The sequence below is a fragment of the Delphinus delphis genome, chromosome 1 (assembly GCF_949987515.2).
Source record: "Delphinus delphis chromosome 1, mDelDel1.2, whole genome shotgun sequence".
In the NCBI taxonomy this organism is placed as follows: domain Eukaryota; kingdom Metazoa; phylum Chordata; class Mammalia; order Artiodactyla; family Delphinidae; genus Delphinus; species Delphinus delphis.
This window is the reverse complement of record NC_082683.1, coordinates 3,987,268-4,005,144: the sequence shown is the minus strand read 5'-3', so window position 1 is coordinate 4,005,144 and position 17,877 is coordinate 3,987,268. Positions and strand designations below refer to the sequence as shown.

General features: G+C 57.7%; 1 protein-coding gene across 1 annotated transcript in view; it reads left to right on the top strand.

Annotated features, from left to right (window-relative positions):
• The window catches only part of NPHP4 (nephrocystin 4), a 135,202-nt gene extending 122,089 nt beyond the window's left edge, over positions 1 to 13,113 (top strand). Inside the window, exons 22-31 of the mRNA XM_060013335.1 lie at positions 2,973 to 3,199; positions 3,325 to 3,511; positions 4,341 to 4,424; positions 8,178 to 8,334; positions 8,891 to 8,976; positions 9,550 to 9,635; positions 10,646 to 10,817; positions 11,441 to 11,620; positions 11,894 to 12,037; positions 12,561 to 13,113. Coding sequence (XP_059869318.1) covers positions 2,973 to 3,199; positions 3,325 to 3,511; positions 4,341 to 4,424; positions 8,178 to 8,334; positions 8,891 to 8,976; positions 9,550 to 9,635; positions 10,646 to 10,817; positions 11,441 to 11,620; positions 11,894 to 12,037; positions 12,561 to 12,701 — 1,464 coding nt within the window. The 3' untranslated portion in view covers positions 12,702 to 13,113. The remainder of the gene's footprint in view (positions 1 to 2,972; positions 3,200 to 3,324; positions 3,512 to 4,340; positions 4,425 to 8,177; positions 8,335 to 8,890; positions 8,977 to 9,549; positions 9,636 to 10,645; positions 10,818 to 11,440; positions 11,621 to 11,893; positions 12,038 to 12,560) is intronic.
• Positions 13,114 to 17,877: the final 4,764 nt, after the last annotated feature.

Below are 17,877 nucleotides of genomic sequence, written 5' to 3'. Positions count from 1 at the left end.
CTGGGCTTGGGGCAGGTCTCCTCTCCGGCCACGGTGCACCCAGGCTGCTCCCTCCTGTGCAGCCTCTGAGGCTCCGCCAGCTGTCACCCGGGGGGGACACAAGCGGTTCCCGCGTCCGGGTGGTTGGGCCCCGCACACGTCAAGTCCTCGGTCCGACAGCTGCCGGTGCATCGTTGTTATTATGATTAATTTGGCTAGTTTCCTCTTATTTGATATGTTCTTTTTAATTTATTTATTTTTGTCTGCGTTGGGTCTTCGTTGCTGCGTGCGGGCTTTCTCTAGTTGAAAGCAGGGGCTACTCTTCGTTGCGGTGCGCGGGCTTCTCATTGCGGTGGCTTCTCTTGTTGCGGAGCATGGGCTCTAGGCGTGCGGGCTTCAGTAGTTGTGGCACACAGGCTCAGTAATTGTGGCTCGCGGGCTCTAGAGCGCAGCAGGCTCAGTAGTGTGGCGCACGGGCTTAGTTGCTCTGCGGCATGTGGGATCTTCCCGGACCAGGGGTCGAACCCACGTCCCCTTCATTGGCGGGCAGATTCTTAACCACTGCGCCACCAGGGAAGCCCTGATATGTTCTAATAGAGAAATTAACAGCTCAGAGCCCTCACTTTGAATACAGCCGTGAGCTTGGAAGTGATTGGATTTCCAAATACAAGAAAAATTTCCACTAAATTGTAATGATTTCCTGGGTTCGTAGTGCTGGAGAATTTTGAGGTGAAGGTAACTTGATGTATCAGATATGCGGTAGTCTCTCTCCCTTCCAGAGCTTTTTAGCCTTCTTTGAAGAAGGGATGGGAGTTCTACGAAATCAGTGGGTCCTCGGGAAGAGAGTCGACAGGAGCCATGCCCCGGCTGGCCCTGCACACGCCTGATGAGGGTGTGGAACCGTGTGTGACCTCTTGTGCGGCGGGGAGGCTGAGGGCAGCTGGGGTGCAGCTCTCTCTCCCTGATGGTCAGATTTGAGGGAGGCTGAGGGTCTCAGGGTTTCCTGGGGGCGGTGGTGAGCCTGGGGCCAGGAGCACAGAGTGTGGGGCTGACAGGCCTGCTTTGGAGTCCCTGCGGTGCCCTGGGACAGTCACAGCACAGAGTGTGGGGCTGACGCCTGCCTTGGAGTCCCTGCGGTGCCTTGGGACAGTCACAGCCTCCCTGTGAGGGTCACCCGGCTCAACCTGTGTGCAGTGCTCGGGACGGCGGCTGCCCTAGCGACAGCGCTCAGTCCCTGTGTCCTCTCTCCTCTGCGTACCCTCTACAGGGACACCCCAGCAGCTCCGGGATTGCCCCTCACGCTAGCAAATTGGTGGCACTAGTCCCACGTTCCGTGTTGTCAAAACGTGCCAAGTCCCATGGAAGAGAGGACTTTACTTTCCAGAAATGCCAGCACTTGGCCCACGGGTCTCCCTGCCCATCCCTGGACCTGTCACGGGACCACAGTGCGAACTGCTGCCTCTTGGGGTCTGAGCGGTCCAATACGTGTCATCGCCTCTGCCTGCATGGGTTTTGAATTAAGAAAGAAGACGGGTCTATGGCAAAAAGAGACCAAAACATCAACTCTGTTTCACTGGTGGCTCTAGTCATCGGGGAAGCTGTTGCTGGAGGGTTGGCTCGCGTCTGTGCGAGGCTGAGCCTGCGGTTAACGGCAGCCTCACGCAGTCTGGGTCATGCCAGATGACCCCACAGGTGGATTCTTCTTTCCAGCCTTTCCACCTGGCCAGGGGCCGTGTCGGCACCTGATGCCCTGGGGCCACACTGGCTCGGCCTGTGGCTTTTACCCACCAGGCCTGCGGAAAACCAGGGAGTGGCTGTTACGGTGCCCGCCCAGGTGGTCAGTCTGACGGGCCAGTCCTGTGCTCACCTCCATGTGGCCTGTCCCCTAGAGCCCTCGTCCCAGGGCAATACAGGTTGTGTCCTTGGCAGGTCAGAACAACCCGCTGTCTCAAGTCGAGGTTGAAAAGCCGAGCTCTGTCTCTCACCCTAAATTACATCTGGCCGTGCTGCCCAGCCCAGCCTGGTAGAGACTCCATCCCGCCGAGAAGCTCTGATCATAAAATGCCCACGTAGGGAGGCCTCAGATGTCAACATGACCACCCTCCCGGTTTTAAATCCCCAGGGAGAAACTAAAGGCCCAGCTTCAATTCCCCTGCTGGGGAAAGGCCAAAGTTTTGGATACTGGAAAGTCAGTCTCCAAAACAATTTAAGTGAGAGGTCAGGTTTGGTCCTCACCTTCTGAGTTAGAGTCCGAAGGCCTTCAGATGCCTGGGCCTCGTTGGTTTTGGAGGCCCTCAGTGCCCAGCTGCCTCCCTAGCACGTGGGCATACGCCTTCTAGGTCTCGGGCTTGCAAAGCAGCCTCCGACGGGCCTCGCTTTTTACTGCAAGGCACCCGAGAAAGATAAGCCTGTCCCCAGCCTCTAGAACACATGTGGGGTGGCCAAGCCCATTGAAACATAAGGCATTGGAAGAAGGAGGTGGATGAAGGACCCACGCTGAGCCCACCAAGGCAGCGTGCCTGGGTCTGGACCCTGGCCCAGCTTGCGGTCAGTCAGGCCCGGCCACAGCCCCTCCTGGGGACTCTGCTTGCAGACGGGACTCCCGCTGTCACACTGGAGGCCTGGCCAGTGAGCTGGTCACCCGCCTTAGTTTGGGGACCATTCTTTCCTCTTTTATTGGTAGCTTCTGCTCTTAATTCCCAGTGTGCCCAGGTGGGTGGTTGGAGTCTCGGGGGCATGTGGGCAGAGCCCTCCTTCCACGGGTGCATCACCTGTGGGCAGAGGGAAGCCAGGGTGCTGCAGATGGGTGGCCCCATTCCCTGTCCCCCAGAGCTGTAGGTGGCCATTCCCAGCTGACCCCGTGTCGGTGGTGGAGGGGTGGTGATTCCAAGGAGATGTGGTGTTTGGGGCAGGTGGGGAAGGGGCCAGGGAACAGCCCCCAAGCAGCAGGGCGCCCCGGGACCGTGGCCTCACTTCGGCCCCTGTGTCCGCAGGCCCAGCAGAGCATCCGTGCCCAGCACGCTCGGGACCTGCAGCTCATCGCCGCCTACCGGGAGCGCACCAAGGCCGAGAGCATTGCCAGCGCGCTGAGCATGGCCATCACCACGCAGCACACCATCTGTGCCACGCTGGGCGCCGCCGAGTTCTTCGAATTCGCTCTCAGGAACCCCGACAACACGCAGCACACCGTGACCATCTCGATCGACAGCGCTGAGCTCAGGTGGGAGGGCGGGGCGCCCCCTCGGGCCCCCAGCCCCGCCCGAAAGCCGAGCTGGTCTCGCCCTCACGGGTCCTGGGACCGACTGGGAAGGACATTGTGCCCAGCGCCGTCTCCCCTCCCTCCAGCCTCATCCTGGACGGTCAGGAGTGGCGGTACTTCAAAGAGCTGTTCGGCCTGCACACGCCCCTGGAGGAGGACATGTTCCACCCGCGGGGCAGCCTGGCCCCCCAGCTCTTCCTACGCCCCCGGGAGATGGTCCACATCCCCTTCAAGTTCCAGACCTTCTCTGCGGGTCCGCGGGCCTCGGCGCAGGTGGGGAAGGCCATTCTTCCCGTGCCGAGGGGGCTGGCTGGGCACCGGGGAAGCCCCTTTGCCAAGTAACCTGGGAGATGGGGGCCTCCTCCCGTGCGGTGGGAGGGTTAGCCTTCGGCCGTCCCCCGCCCCACCTGCCTCTCCACACGTCCTGGCACCTACGCTGTGCCCAGTGGCCTCGTGGTTCACCTGGGCTCAGGAGAGGCTGGACCACCTCCTCTTCAGTCTCTTTGCTAAACTGGTAGAAGAGCCTTTCTTAAACCTCAGAAGAGCTAGTGTTTTCTGAACTCCCCAGTTACTACTGTTTGCCCACTTCTCACGTAGCGTTTGCTCCCCGACGTGAACCGCAGAGACTCTGGGGTTTCACGTCAGGGTGCGAGCAAGCACGTGCTTTGCTAGGGCGGACGCGGCGTGCGCGTTTCTTCCTGACCTTGTGAGGTCAGCTCTGTAGGGCAGAGGTCATCACTGAGACGGGCGTGAGAGGCTCACAGGTTTCAGTGCAGGCTCTTTGGATGCACTTTTGGGGCAAGAGGTCATCAGGACCGTGGTGAAGGTGTCAGACCTCTGGCTTCGGGTGGAGCTGGGTTACGGGACCTGACCACCCCCCCCCACCCCCCCGCCACAGCTCACACGGCCTCCGCTTCCTCTTTGGGGCTGTGAGCCGGTTAATAACAGCAGCCGCCTGGGGTTCACTCTGAGCGTAAACGAGACCCCGGAACCCTGGGCCCAGGGCGGCGGCCGTTCCTACAGGCGGAGGCCCCACTGGTAGGAAGACTTGCCTGTCACCCAGCCCCATCTCATGACCTGGGGGCTCCCTGGTTTCTCACAGGCCTCTGCTGAGCTGAGACTCGAGAAGGACACGGACGCTGGGTCATCTCGTAAGTCCAGCACGATGCCCACGAAACACGCCAAGGTAGGGGGGTAGACCGCCCATCCAATGTTCCCAGGTCTTGCAGTGCCAGCCAGGGCTCTTGTGAGAGCACCAGGTGAAGTGCATCATGGGTTCTGCTGTTTGTTACTAATGGTAAACAGGACTCAGTCCCATTGCCACCTCAGGGCGGCTCGTTGGCAGGGCACACTTTTCAACCCCCTGCCTGCCCATGGGATGTCCTTACGGGAGGTTGGGACACTGTCGTTTTGTAGGAATTTCTGAAGTTTTCTTGTTGTTGTTTGTTTGGTAGACAGATGCCTTTTATAGGAGGTTGAAAGTAAAAACAGAAACACTTTTACGCCCGCCCGGGCGTAAAATCTGTCCGGGCGAAATCTGTCCCCACCCTCACCCCGGGACAGATTTCGGTGCGGTTGCAGACTGAAGACCTGGCAGCCCTGTGTCCACAGCCCCGTCCTCGGGGGAGATTTGCTGGGTTTTATTTAAATGTGGAGCCGCAGCGTTGCCTTTGTCTAAAGGCTGTGTCGGCTCTTTATTTAGGGCCATAAATGAAATCTGAGAGGCTAATACGTTTTTCCTTACATGAGTTTGGAGTTTTAAAACAAATCCCAGATATCTTATTCAGCGTGTATCTCTAACAGATAAGGACTTAAAAAAAAAGAACAAAAACCTGGCTACGTGACATCACTGCCCCCAAATTAGTAACAGATCCTCAGGACGCCCGATGTCCAGTGCATGCTGGTCACTCATCTTATCACGGTCGGTCTGTGGGAGTTGGGGCCTGCTGTCCTCGATGCTCTGTCTGTGGAGACGCTGGGCGTGGGCCGGCCTCCGTGGGCCGACCACGGCTTCACGTGCAGAGGCCACGGTGGGTGGCTGTTCATGGTGGCTGACGTGTCCGCTAAGGGTCCACTGCCCACATCCGTTATCCCACCAGGTGGAAAGCGGTGAAATCCTCTCACTGTTCTTGTACTTACTAGCTGTGACTCTTCTATAAACAAGAGCTTTCCCCATCAGCCGTTTGGTTACCCTGAATATATTGATACTTAATACCGGAAGGTCAGGATAAATGTTGGGTTCTTTCCCTTTATTTATCAATTGTAAAAATAATGAGTCGTGCCCTGGGAACATCCAAAGATGGTCAGTTTTTTGGGGGTCTTATTATGAACTCGTGGTTTTATATTTGCTGTGTGACAGGCACTGGGCTGTAAAACTGTCCTCTCTCTGGCCACGGCCATACCTTTCAAGTCAGCGCCTGTGTCTTTTTTTTTTAAACAGCTCTTTATTTTGAAATGTTCTCAAACTTAGACAAAAGTTAAAAGAATAGTGCAAAGAGTTCTCATGAATTATTTACCCAGATTTCCCAGTTGTTGACATTTTATATTTGCCTTATCATTCTGTGTCTATATTTATCCTTATTTTTTTCTGAACAATTTGAGAATAAGTTATGGACAAACTTCCCCATTGTTCCATGAAATTTAGAGCTCCTGTGTCCTGAAAATAAGGACACTCTGCTCCATAACCACAGTAGAACCGGGGAAATCAGGAAATTGGCACTGATACAATCTCATCACAGACCCTGCTTGCACTTTACCAAATATCCCAACACTGGATCCCTCACCCGCCCAGGGTCCCGCGGTGCATCCGGTGGTCCTGCCCTAGTTTTCCTTGCCTCTCACGGCCTCGGTACTTTTGAAGTGCACAGGTCATTTCTGCCACCTGCCGCTCAGTCTGGGTTTGTCTGGTGTTTGCTCGTCGGTGGGTTCAGGCCGTGCATTCAGGGCAGGAAAAGCACAGACGTTTTGCTGTGTTCTTCTCAGAACCTCTTATTGGGAGAGACACAACGTTGATTTGCTCTATTACCAGTGATGTTAATTTAACTCTCTTACTTGGTTAAGATGGTGTCTGCCAGGCTCCTTCAAGGTAAAATTAATTAAGAAATATTTTATAGTTGATAATTAGTAATGGGGAAGTATTTTTTCAGGAGATACTCAGGCTCTGTAAATGTCCTGCTTCTCATTCAGCTTCTGCTGCTAGTTTTAATATCCACGATGCTTCTTTCTTTTTTAAACCGAAGTGTAGTTGATTTACAATGTCGTGCCAGTCTCTGCTGTACAGCAAAGTGACCCAGTTATACACAGGGACATTCTTTTTAAAATTTCTTCACTGATGATTCTTGCACGATGGTTGCCCATTGGTGACTTGCAGATTTCGTCATTCCTTCCATGTTCTAAGTGAGGCAGCCCTTTGCCTTCATCCGTTCATTCCTGAAATTTGTTTGTCGGCATTATGGACCATGAATTCCTGTTTCATTCAGTGGCTTGTAATTTGTTCCTGTCTGTCTTTGTTTTGCTGCTCATCTTGTCCCTGGTTCACCGGCGGCTTTGGCTTCAAGCTGGCCCCTCTGTCCTTTTGACATGTCCCTGTCATTCTTGGAGCACTTCCTTCGTGCCTGGCGCCCAAGATGTTCCAGAGTCGTCTTGCATTTTCCTGCCGCATTTCTGGAATCAGCCGTTTATCTAAGGCGTCTTTTAGTGGAGAACGGTGTTTAGAAACTCAAGTCTGGGTACTGAGAGGGCTCATTACGACTGGGGTGCCCTTGCTTCCGGTCCTTCGAGCAGAGAGAGCTGAGGAGTGTATGTCTGTGTGTGTGTCTGTGTGTGTCTGTGTGCACGACAGCTAAATAAATGGTCGGTCATTGTGGAGCTGAAGTCCCAGCGTAGCGGTGAAATTCCGGCAGGAGTGTCAGGGCACAGCTGCGGGGGATGAGGGTGCAGTGGTGGGGCTCGCCTCCCAGCAGATGTGGGAAGAGACGCGCGGGGCAGTGGCTTTCAGGTGATGGTCCAAGAAGGCAGAACCGACACTGTGGGTTGCTTAAAGACCCAAAGAGGGGAGAATGGTGAAGAAAAACGGGGGGGACGGTGATCACGAGTTCAGGAGGGGCTCCCTGGGGCGGACGGGCAGGATGGTGAGGGCGCAGAGGCTCAGCAGTGTGCACCGTGTGCCTGTTCCAAGCCCACGTGGCCTCGTGGGTGGCTGCCCAGTTATAATTTGTCCTGTTACACATCTAAAAGATTTCATAATAAAACCCACCAAAGTGGAAGAGTGTCCTTTCCCACGTGGAAGGTTTGTCTGGGCGCCCGAGCTTGGCGCCAACCGACGTGGGAAGGGGGTTGGCTGTGTGCCGCCCTCTGTCCTGGGCCCTGAGAGCTCACTGGGCTGGCCGAGTCCTGGAATAAAGACACCGGCTGCATCGTGTTCCCAATTAGGACCTGTATTGGACAAATAAATCTTTTTAGTAAGTAACTTTTTTTTTAAAGGAAGTTTGTATTTCTGGTCCTTTGGGTTTAAGCACAGCCCCCTTTTACCGTCTGGGGGACATGCTCTGCTCCCACCCATGAGGACCTGGTGAGGTTAGTATCCAGATGCTTGCAGAACGACTTCCCAGCCTGCAGGCAGCGGGTGCGTCGGTGGGGGAGTTGGGGCCGCAGACCTTTCTCGCTGGTCTTCTTGGCACGTCCCTCCCCTCCGGGAAGTGGCAGGAGTGGCAGCCGTGCGTGGTCTGAGCATGTGGACCCTGTGTTGGGCCAGTCCTCGCAGGTGGGCACCTGCGGCTGCAGACCCCGTGCATCTGACCACGCCTGTCCTTCCCACTTCGTGGGCCTGAGCGGACCCCATGGGGACCCCTGTCCCTGTCCGTCCGGGGAGGCGCCGTGCACGCAGCTGCCCACAGCCCTCGTGCGGGTCCTGATGCTGCGCCGCCTGCTCTCCTGGCAGGTCCTGTTCTGCGCAGGCAACGGCAAGCCCCTCGCTGTGCTCTGCCTGACCGTGGAGCTGCAGCCGCACGTGGTGGACCAGGTCTTCCGCTTCTACCACCCAGAGCTCACCTTCCTGAAGAAGGCCATCCGCCTGCTGCCCTGGCACACGCTTCCAGGCAGGTCCCGCTGTCCCCACAGCTGGCATTTGGCAGGTTCAACAGGTGGAAAAGGTGACAAGTGGTGTCCTTACATCATCCTGCGATGCTCTTTAACAACACAGGGTACAGCTGTAAATTCTGCCACTTGCCTCAGTCGTTTGATTGTTTGACATGGTGACCTTTTCACTTCCTCTGAGATGACAGGCGCCCTTGGCAGGCTGATTGCATTCTGAAATCCACAGCCCTGGGAAGGTTGCCTGGCCTCTGGCGTCAGGCTCTGCTCTGCCCTCGGTCCTGGGCCTGGAAAGCTCTCCGGGCTCCCCTGCACCTGCTGATTCATTGCCAGCCGGTGCCTTTAGAACACATCCGAGCCGTTTACACCTGGCACTGGCTCCATGGCACCCCGCTTCCTTTTGGTTGGTCTCTTGGGGTGAGTCCCCGGGGAGGCGGCTCGGAACGGAAGGGCCAGTGTCCACGCAGGCAGCAGTGTCCATCCCCCAGCAGGTTTCGTGGAACACCTGTGATGGCCCAGGCTTTCGGGAAAAGACATTTGTTGTGATATTCCCCACTCCAGGTGCTCCCGTGGGGATGCCCGGTGAGGACCCCCCGGTCTACGTACGATGTAGTGACCCGAATGTCATTTGCGAGACCCAGAACATGGTAAGTTCTGTAGCGCCCTCCCGGGAAAATCCTTCCCCTCCAGGCCCCACCCACTATCTGCACCCCTGGTCTCCTGCAGCCTCTTCATCTGAGGTTTTTGCTTAAGTGGTTTCTTTCTAAGATGCTGGAGGGCTACCTTGACATCCTCAGGAGAGCTTTATGAATGAGTTTTCATTTTTTCTGCTAGCAGGTCACTTCCTTGATTGTCTGAATTTCAATTAAAAAAAAAAGACATGAAGCAAACTGAATAAAGTGAGTGGTGATTAAGGCACTTATTAATTGCCTTTGTGTAAGGATAGCGGCCATAATCATGTTATGATTGGTTAGGAAACTGGGTGGAATCTCCTGCAGAATACAATTATTAAACTCAATATGAAATCAAGAGGTTAATGATTTTTCTCTTTTGTAGTGACAAAAACAGTGAATTCTGATGAGTACAGAAAATGAAAAACGTGTTAGGGGGAGGGGGCCTGGTTCACACCTGCGTTTGCTTCCTGCGGACTTGGGGGGCTGGGGTCAGAGCAGAGAGGCAGTAGTGTGGCCGTGATGTGCACCCCCACCCCTGTCTGGCAGGGCCCCAGGGAGCCACAAGACGTGTTCCTGAAGGTGGCCAGTGGTCCCAGCCCGGAGATCAAAGACTTCTTTGTCACCATTTACGCGTGAGTACGTGGGCCCTGGTGGTCTGGAGGGTGGGAGAAGGCAGTGAGGAGGCAGGCTGGGGACTGCTGGTGGCACTGGAAGTGGGCCAGCCCTGGCTGCCTCTAAACTTGTGACGGGGGTGGGGGCCATCAGGCCTTTGGCCACATGAAGTGAGGTTCTCAGACTGGCCGGGGTCTTGCAAGGATGCCTCTGCTCAGAGCGGCACCACAGCCTAAGGGACACGTTGGGAGCCCAGCCAGGAGAGAAACTCGAGGCTGCTTCTGCCCCAGCACAGTGCCAGGACGGCCCAGGCAGCCCTTGTCCCTGGGGTCCCCTCCCCGAGTCCGAGGGAATGCAGGCGGCGGTCCTGCCCAGGCCCCCCAAGGGGAGGTGGAAGGTGACATCATTTCCTTTGATGCCCGAGGACTGGGTGAAATGACCCCGGTCCCTTTACCTTTTCCTCTAAGTCGTATCTCCCAGCCCTCGAGACCCTTTAAAACCGGTGCAGGCTGGAGGGTTTGGTGCAGCCCGCCGGGAACGGGGGGGTCTCCTGTGCTGAGTGTCCACCCGGCCGAGGGGCAGCACCCAGCCTGCACCTGCTGTGTGGTGGCCACAGACTGGTGTCCTGACGGCCCGTGGGCAGGTGATGCTGAGCCCCATTTACAGCCAAGGGTCAGTGTCCTTGGGCACCAGGCAGCTAATGGCCCACGTGACCTCCAAGCCCACGTTCTCATCCACGCTGTGCTGCCCACGGACTTTGCTCCAGGCCTGGTTTGGGATTAAGCTGGCCTAGGTGCACATCTGCAGAAGCCCACGTTGCCTGGCCTCCAGAGTATCTGTTCAGGGTCAAAGTCACGCAGAGGCTGCAGACCCGCCTGAGAGCTTCCACCTTGGAGGGAAGGTGGCCGAGCGGGTGACGGCGGCTGGACCCCAGCCCGCCCTCCTGGCCACCTTTTCAGCTTCCTCGGGGCTCCTCCCCGTGGTTGGTGTACTGCCCTCGCCCGACCGTGAGTGACTTCTGCCCGCGCAGGGACCACTGGCTGGCGACGCCCGTCCAGACTTGGCAGGTCCACCTCCACTCCCTGCAGCGCGTGGATGTCTCCTGTGTCACAGGCCAGCGGACCTGCCTGGCCCTTGTCCTTCGGGGGATGCAGACAGTTAGGAAAGTGAAGGCTTTCAGCTCCCACCCCCAGGAGCTGACGGTATGGCCTTCAGCAGGGGTGCGTGGGGTTGGTTCTTGGGTTTTACGGGTGTCCCCTGGCCCCTCCCCACCCTTGCCCACCCCGGGGAGGGGGTGGGAGCTGGGCTGCGGCCTGGTGGTCGGTCCTGAAGACTTTGATAGAGTCTTCATTCAGATCCCCTTTATGAGATGTGCACCGTGGGATGAGAGACACGTAAGCCCTGAAGGTGAATTTGTAGAATTGTTGGGAGGTAAATATTAACAGTTACTCTGGAATCAGTGCGGCTGCAACCGTACATCTGGATAACGAGGGTGACGTGGACGCCCTGCCAGCAGGCCGGGGTTCAGAGCTGGGTCTGGCTAAGCTCTCTCTCCTGAGGCCGCTCTGACACTGAGGGGGTCACACTGTGCACAGATGGGGACACAGACTGTGACCCGCAGGCATGGGTGCTGGTGGTGAGGTCCGGTCTGGCCTCAGATCGGGCCTTCTTACCTCTGACCCCATGCAGGCCAGGGGACCTCCCGCCCAGCGCAGGGGTTCCCCTGGGACCCTCTCAGCCCCTGGGCTGCGCGCCCAGGAAACCCCTCGTCTGCACGACTCGAGGGGCTGCCTCCCGACCTGCTTCTCCTCTGTTGTTCCTGAAGACGGACCCCAAAGGCGTCTTCGTGCTGCCCCCTCACGGGGTGCAGGACCTGCACGTGGGCGTGAGGCCCCGCAGGGCGGGCAGCCGCTTCGTGCACCTCAACCTGGTCGACGTGGACGCCCACCAGCTGGTGGCCTCGTGGCTCGTGTGCCTCTCCTGCCGCCCACCCCTCATCTCCAAGGTCTGCCGTGAGACGCGCGTGGGCCACGCGGTTCGGGTGGTGTGTCCTGTGACCCGGCCTGCCCAGATCCGGGCCGACGTTTCCTCCTCCCGGCCCCTCTGGCTGGGGGCCTGGGGGGTGGGTGTTTCCTCCTGTACCGTGAGCCCCTCGACCGGGAACTCGGGGGGCTTGTCTGCCGTATTTACTCAGCGTCTGGGGCTCAGGAGCGCAGGGCAGGCTTGGGAAGAAGTGGCTGGAGAAGGAGCCCGGGGCCAACTCCTGCCCTCCCCACAGGCCTTTGAGATCACGCTGCCTGCGGGGGCCGGGAAGGGCGCCAACAAGCGCATCACCTATACCAACCCCTACCCCTCCCCGAGGGCCTACCGCCTGCACAGCGACCATCCCCACCTGCTGCAGTTCAAGGAGGACGCCTTCCAGGTGCGGGGCTGCACAGGGTGGGGGGCCTGGGCACTGCTTCTCCCGGGACCCTGCCTTGGGGGCGTCAGCAGTCCTGGGGGAGAATGGCCTGTGGCCCGAGTGAGGCGCTTGCGGCCCCCAGGGGCACCGTCTGCTGAACTCTGCCTGGGCCTCTGACCCAACACCCAGGCCCCGGCAGGGGCAGCCCTGGGGGCAACCTTCCCTGCAGTGTTGCAACAGTTTCATCCAGACTGCCTGGCACGTTAGGCCTTTATCTCCTGTGACTCTTTCAGGGAAAGTGAGCAGCAGCTCGGGCGACCCGGGTCTGTCCCTCGCTGGAGGGTGTAGTGACGCGTTTCCGGGGCTTTGGGAGGAGTAGCCGGGAGGGCTTTGACAGTGACGCTGGGAAACTTGGTTCAGATCATGAGTGTATGTTCTGGGGCCTGCGAGCCTGGGGAATGTGTGTACGCCTGTGTGGAAGTGGCTGGAAGAGGGAGAGGGGGGTCGGCAGGGTGGGCGCTAGGACAGCGACGCTTCTTGCCAGGTCGGGGGAGGCGAGACCTACACCATCGGCCTGCGGTTTGCGTCCCGTCAGAAGGCCGGAGAGGAGGAGATTCTGATTTACATCAATGACCACGAAGACAAAAACGAGGAGACGTTCTGCGTGAAGGTCATCTACCAGTAAAGGAGCGGCGGGGGCCGTCCTGCCGCTGTTCGGGGTCAGGCTCCTGTCCCAGAACTCGGCACCGTGGACTGGGCTGAGGGAGGTGGGGGTCGCCGCGCCCCTAGCCGTTTGCGATGCTCCCCCCCAGTCAGGCTGCTGCCAGTACCGACCGCGTAGCAGCCCCACTGGAGTCCTGACCGTGAGCGTGCGCGCCCGGTGAACCCGGGGCCCGTTTCTCTCTGCGGCACACGGGGGATTGTCGCCATCTGTGACGTTAGGATTTACTGTCAGCAAAATGTATTTTCTGAGTCATTTTAAATGATAAAATTATGTTTTTAAACTGAGTTTTATACAAACACTATTATTTGCTATGTAATGTTTTTTATGCTGGTATTATTCCACATCTTTTAAAAACGTTGTACGAAATACTAAATTTTTACACGGTTTCTCTTTTGGCAGTTTTCTTGAGTGTTTTCTGCTGTTTTCACCGTTGTCAGAGTTTTCTGTCTGCAGCATAAGCTTCCTTTTCCCTGGAGGATGACGTTGCTGAGGGACAGTCGGTGGCCCGTGGTTTGTGGCCTCTGGGAGAGGCTGCTTAGTCCTGACCTGAGGGCAGGGCGGCTCTGACCTCTGCTTCTGTTGTCATCTCTCCTGCATTGATTCTGGTCCCCCTGCCTCCCTTTGTAAGGCCCCTGTGAGGACACTGGACTTTCCTGGAAGATCCAGGACGACCGTTCTGTCTCACGATCCTTAACTCCATCCCCTGTACCATGTGAGGTCACCAGTCACGGCGTCCAGGGATCAGGTCAGGCCGGCGGCGAGGGGGCATTGTACCACCCACCCCCATCCTGTTGGCCAGAACCTAGTCGCTTGGCCACACCCAGCTCCGAGGGGTCTCAGAAACGTTGTCTTTCTTCCAGGCAGTCGTGTGTCCAGGTGACTTTGGGGGATGGTATCCCTAGCGGGGGGAGGGGGGAAGGTTTAGCGGGGCAGCCAGTCATCTTTGCCCCAGCGCTGCTGGTGGGGATGGTGAGAAGTGGCCGGACGGGGAGCATCCCAGGGATGGAATCGGCAGGGTAGGTGATGGATTAGGGCTTAGAAACAGAAACTTTACCTTCAGTCTGTTGGAAAGATGGACAGAAAGGAAGCGCGCTGTCCCAGCCCCGGGGTGGTGAGGAGACAGCAGGGTGGTAGCCAGCTGTGCGCATGTGCAGACGGGAGACCAGACTCCCATGGAAAGTGGCCCATGGTGGGGGGTCTCTCTCTGCACCGTGAACCCAGGGGGGGCTCCCCGTGATTGAGAGCAGTATGAGCCCCGGGGAAATGAGCGGGCAGGCTCTTTGGAGAGACGGTCAGCAAGGCGGCCAGGGTCAGACGCACCGTAGGCAGGAGCGGGGCATCGGCTGCCCCCAGGGAGCCTGATTTAGACCCCAGCCCTGTCAGCGGGGTTACGGACGGCACCTGCACTGGAACTGAGGCCAACCGCCCCACCTCGGGAGGGGCCCCTGCAGCACCCTGCAGCCTCCTGCCCACAGGTCCTCCCCGCCGGGCGTGTGCCCCCAAAGAGTGGCGTGGAGTTGGATTCTGGGGAAGAGAGCCGCCTCAGTCCTATCTATCTGCCAGTCTGCAACGTGAGGACCCACCACGGGGCCCGTCTGTCTGTTGTTCGATGCTCGCTGTTGTCTCTTCAAGGGCGGCCTCTGCGGTTTGCACGCCTGCCGCGCGCACGGCACAATCTCAGCTCATCCACGCCCCGGGCCAGTCCAGGCCCAGGCCCCGCCACCAGGGACCAGGCCCCGGCGGGGAGTGTGTTTTAGGAAGCAAGGCAGTTCTGGAGCCCAGTTGCTTGCTGTCCTGGGGGCACGCGGTGTGGGGGGGAGGTGGGCAGGGGATGCTTCGCTTTCATCTCCTCCCATTTCCAGATGCTTCCAAGAGCCGGGTAATCTAGGGGCCGCTGCTCTTCCTAGAGGCAGATCCGCTGGGGGCGCACTTCACCCACACACAGCGGTGGGACCTCAGCAGCTTCCTTACCCCACGTCTAGTCTGCAAGGCAGAGACAGCAGTAGGGGCCGTTCAGGCCTTTCTGTAGCTCAGGCCGCCGTCCCCAGCGAGCTGTGCCGAGGGGCCGGCAGCAGCCCTGCCCTGGCTGGAGGTGGGGTCGGGGGCGCCCCTCCCCACTGTGTCCGGGGGGCCCGCAGGCTGCAGGTGCAGGAGCTGGCGGTGGCGGGGTGCTCGAGGAAGCAGCGGCCGGCCTTGGCGAGAGAGAGGCCATCAGCCAGGGATGCCCGTTCTCTGGCCCTCGCTCCCTCGTTAGTTCATTCTTTCATCCGTCCGACCTTGGCCGTGGGCACTCCTCCGGGCTCTGTTTGTGCAGGAGGTGCGGACACTGGTGCCCTGAGACGGACACCTTCCCTGCCCCAGGTCAGGAGCTGACCTCCTGGGGGGCTCAGACGATAAAAAGTGGGTACCACATAGACGGTCGGCCGGGCGGTGATAAAGTCTGTGAGGGGAAAGGCAGGAGCAGGGCGTGGAGCGGGCTGATGCCAGAAGGAGGGACTGAGCGGGTGGCGGGTGAGAAGGGAACGGGAAGGGGTGGAGGGGCCGGGGCAGGTCTCGGGCTTGTGGGCTGCAGGCTGATTCTCGGGTGACGCAGGGGTGACGGGGCTGGGCTGGACAGGTGCCTCGCCTCGGGACCAGCAGCAGGGGTCACATTAGTGACCCGCCTTCCCCAGGGGCCACCGCGTCGGTGCCATGGGGGCTGGTGAAGCTGGGCTCAGCTGGATCGGGGGGCGTGGGGGGCTGTCCACGCTTTTTTAAGTCAGAAAAGCAGATTCTCTACACACAGAGGACCTTTCCCTTTGCCCTTTTTCCCGTCCCCTCCTCCAAACGCCCTCCCCCTGGGGACTGTGGCCTTCTGGTCGCTCTGGCATGCACACCCCTCTGTTCTCGGGCGCCGGTGAGGGTTTGAAGCCCCTCCCAGGAGTGAGAATCGGGCACAAGCTGGGGGCTTGTGCCTGTCAAAATTTATGCCGTTCTGAGCGTTTTTTCCTTCCCTTTCTTTTTCCTTTTTTTTTCTTTTCTCACAAAAAAGAGAGATTTAAAAAATTATATTTATTTATTATTTATTTATCTTGTCTGCGCGGGTCTCAGTTGTGGCACACGGGCTCTTAGTTGCAGCGTGTGGGATCTAGTTCCCCGGCCAGGGATGGAACCCGGGCCCCCTGCACTGGACCCCCAGGGACGTCCTGAGAGATTTCTTTTGCGATAAATTTTCAGTGTTAAATAGAAGCCATGGCTGTGATCCGCCGTCTTGGGGCTCTTCTGCTGGGGCCCAAAGCCCAGGTCAAGTTCACGTGCGCTCTGGGTTGCAAAACCCGGGCCTTCTTCCTTCCTTTATGAACCTGAAGTGTCCCGCCCCGACGCCCTAGACGTGGACTAGTATTTTCCTCTAACTTCTGACTTCCTGGTGGTCAGTTCCCTGGCCCGGCTGGCATGTGCAGAAGCGCCAGGTAATTTACACGAGAAAGCGGGGCCTCAGCCCCCTCCTGGGGTGGATCTGCCGTAAGGGCTGGGAGCCGCTGCTTCTCCTGCACAAAGGCGCACCATCTTTCAAAGGGAACCTTATCATTTCCATCAAGGGTGTTTTTAGCATTAGTATTTTATTTCTTCCCTTCTGTCCCTCCTCCTCCCACCCCGGCCGAAAGCTGCTTTTAACTAAATGGAGTGAAATGAAAGCCAGATTAGCTGCTTTGCTTTGCTCATGTCTGATAATGATTTAATGCTATGTTTTTATCTACTTAGAAATAAATTAAGGCGCCTTTTAAAACTTTTGCCTCAGGTTCGAAGAGGTTGGGGAAAACAACCGTTCTGTTTCCTTAGCAACTTTTTTTCCTCCCTGTGGAGAAGGTTGGGGTGTATGCAGCTGTAACCCCCAACAATCTGGACATAGTGGTTTTAGTTTTATTTTCAGGGACGTGTGCTGAGACCTTTACAAAGAAAGAGTAGGAGAGGAGGGGAGCGAGGGAAACAGCCAGTGGCCTTGAGAAGTCGTGCAAGTGCGTCCGTGTCTGGCGTGTCTTGAGCACCGTGGGGTCTCCCTGGTCCCATGTGGGACGCTGCCCTTGAGTCTGGGGGACAGACAATGAATCCAGAGGCCCTTCCTGCTGGTGGAGGGGGCGGAGCTCCACATACAGTCAAAACCTTGTCATCAGGACACGTCTGCTGGCGTGCCACATGGGCCCCCATGGCTCTCCTGATCCCACAGCAAAGCCAGGTCTGAGCTGGTTGTGGGGGGCTGTGCAGGGCCGAAGGAGCCTGCTCTCCGTGTCGGGGAAGGCCCGCCTTGGGGCAGCCAGCCACGTGTCATCGGTGTCACCACACTTCTCCTTGCCTCTCCAAGGCTGTTCAGGGGGCCCTGAAAGCCAAGTGCAAGTCAGAGAGTGATCTAGTGTCCCCACAATATCCATGTCCACCGAGCACCTCAGAATGTGACCTTATTTGGGAACAAGGTCTTTGCAGATGTCCTTAAGGTAAGGATCAAGATGCAGTCATATTGGGACCATTAAGGTGGTCCCTAAATCCAGTGAGTGTCCTTTAGGAGACAGAAAAGGACACACAGAGAAGGTCATACAATGGTGGAGGCCAAGATTGGGGTGATGCGTCTGCTGGTCGAGGACCACCAAGGATTGCTGGGAGCCACCAGCACCTAGGACAGGGGCCTGGGACCCGTTCTCCCTCAGGGCCGCCCGAAGGACCTCTGGCCTCCAGAGCTGCGGGAGAATATACTTCTGTTGGATTAGGCCACCTGGTCACTTGTGACGGCAGCCCCAGGGGTCTTAAATATCCACGTAACCAGCGAATCAAGATTTCTGGTCTTTGGGAGGGAGGGCCAGGTATAAATCTAATGAGTGACCCGTAGACAGGGCGACCCTTTGCTGTGTGTGGCCGTCCCCCGGGCAGAGGTGGCTTCCTGCAGCAGCGGGGCCGCTCGGAGGAGTCGCGTCAGCCTCGAGTGTCTGTCCTCTCGGTTGTCAGATCCCGAATTGATCTGTGAATCAAGGCTCTAAAGATACATTTCATCGCAAGAATTCAACCTTGAAATAATCACACATCAAAGTGATGAGTGTGTCTCCAAGAGGCAAAGTCACTAAGACGAGTGTTATAACGACACTTAAGGGAAAGGAACGGGCAGAACAGT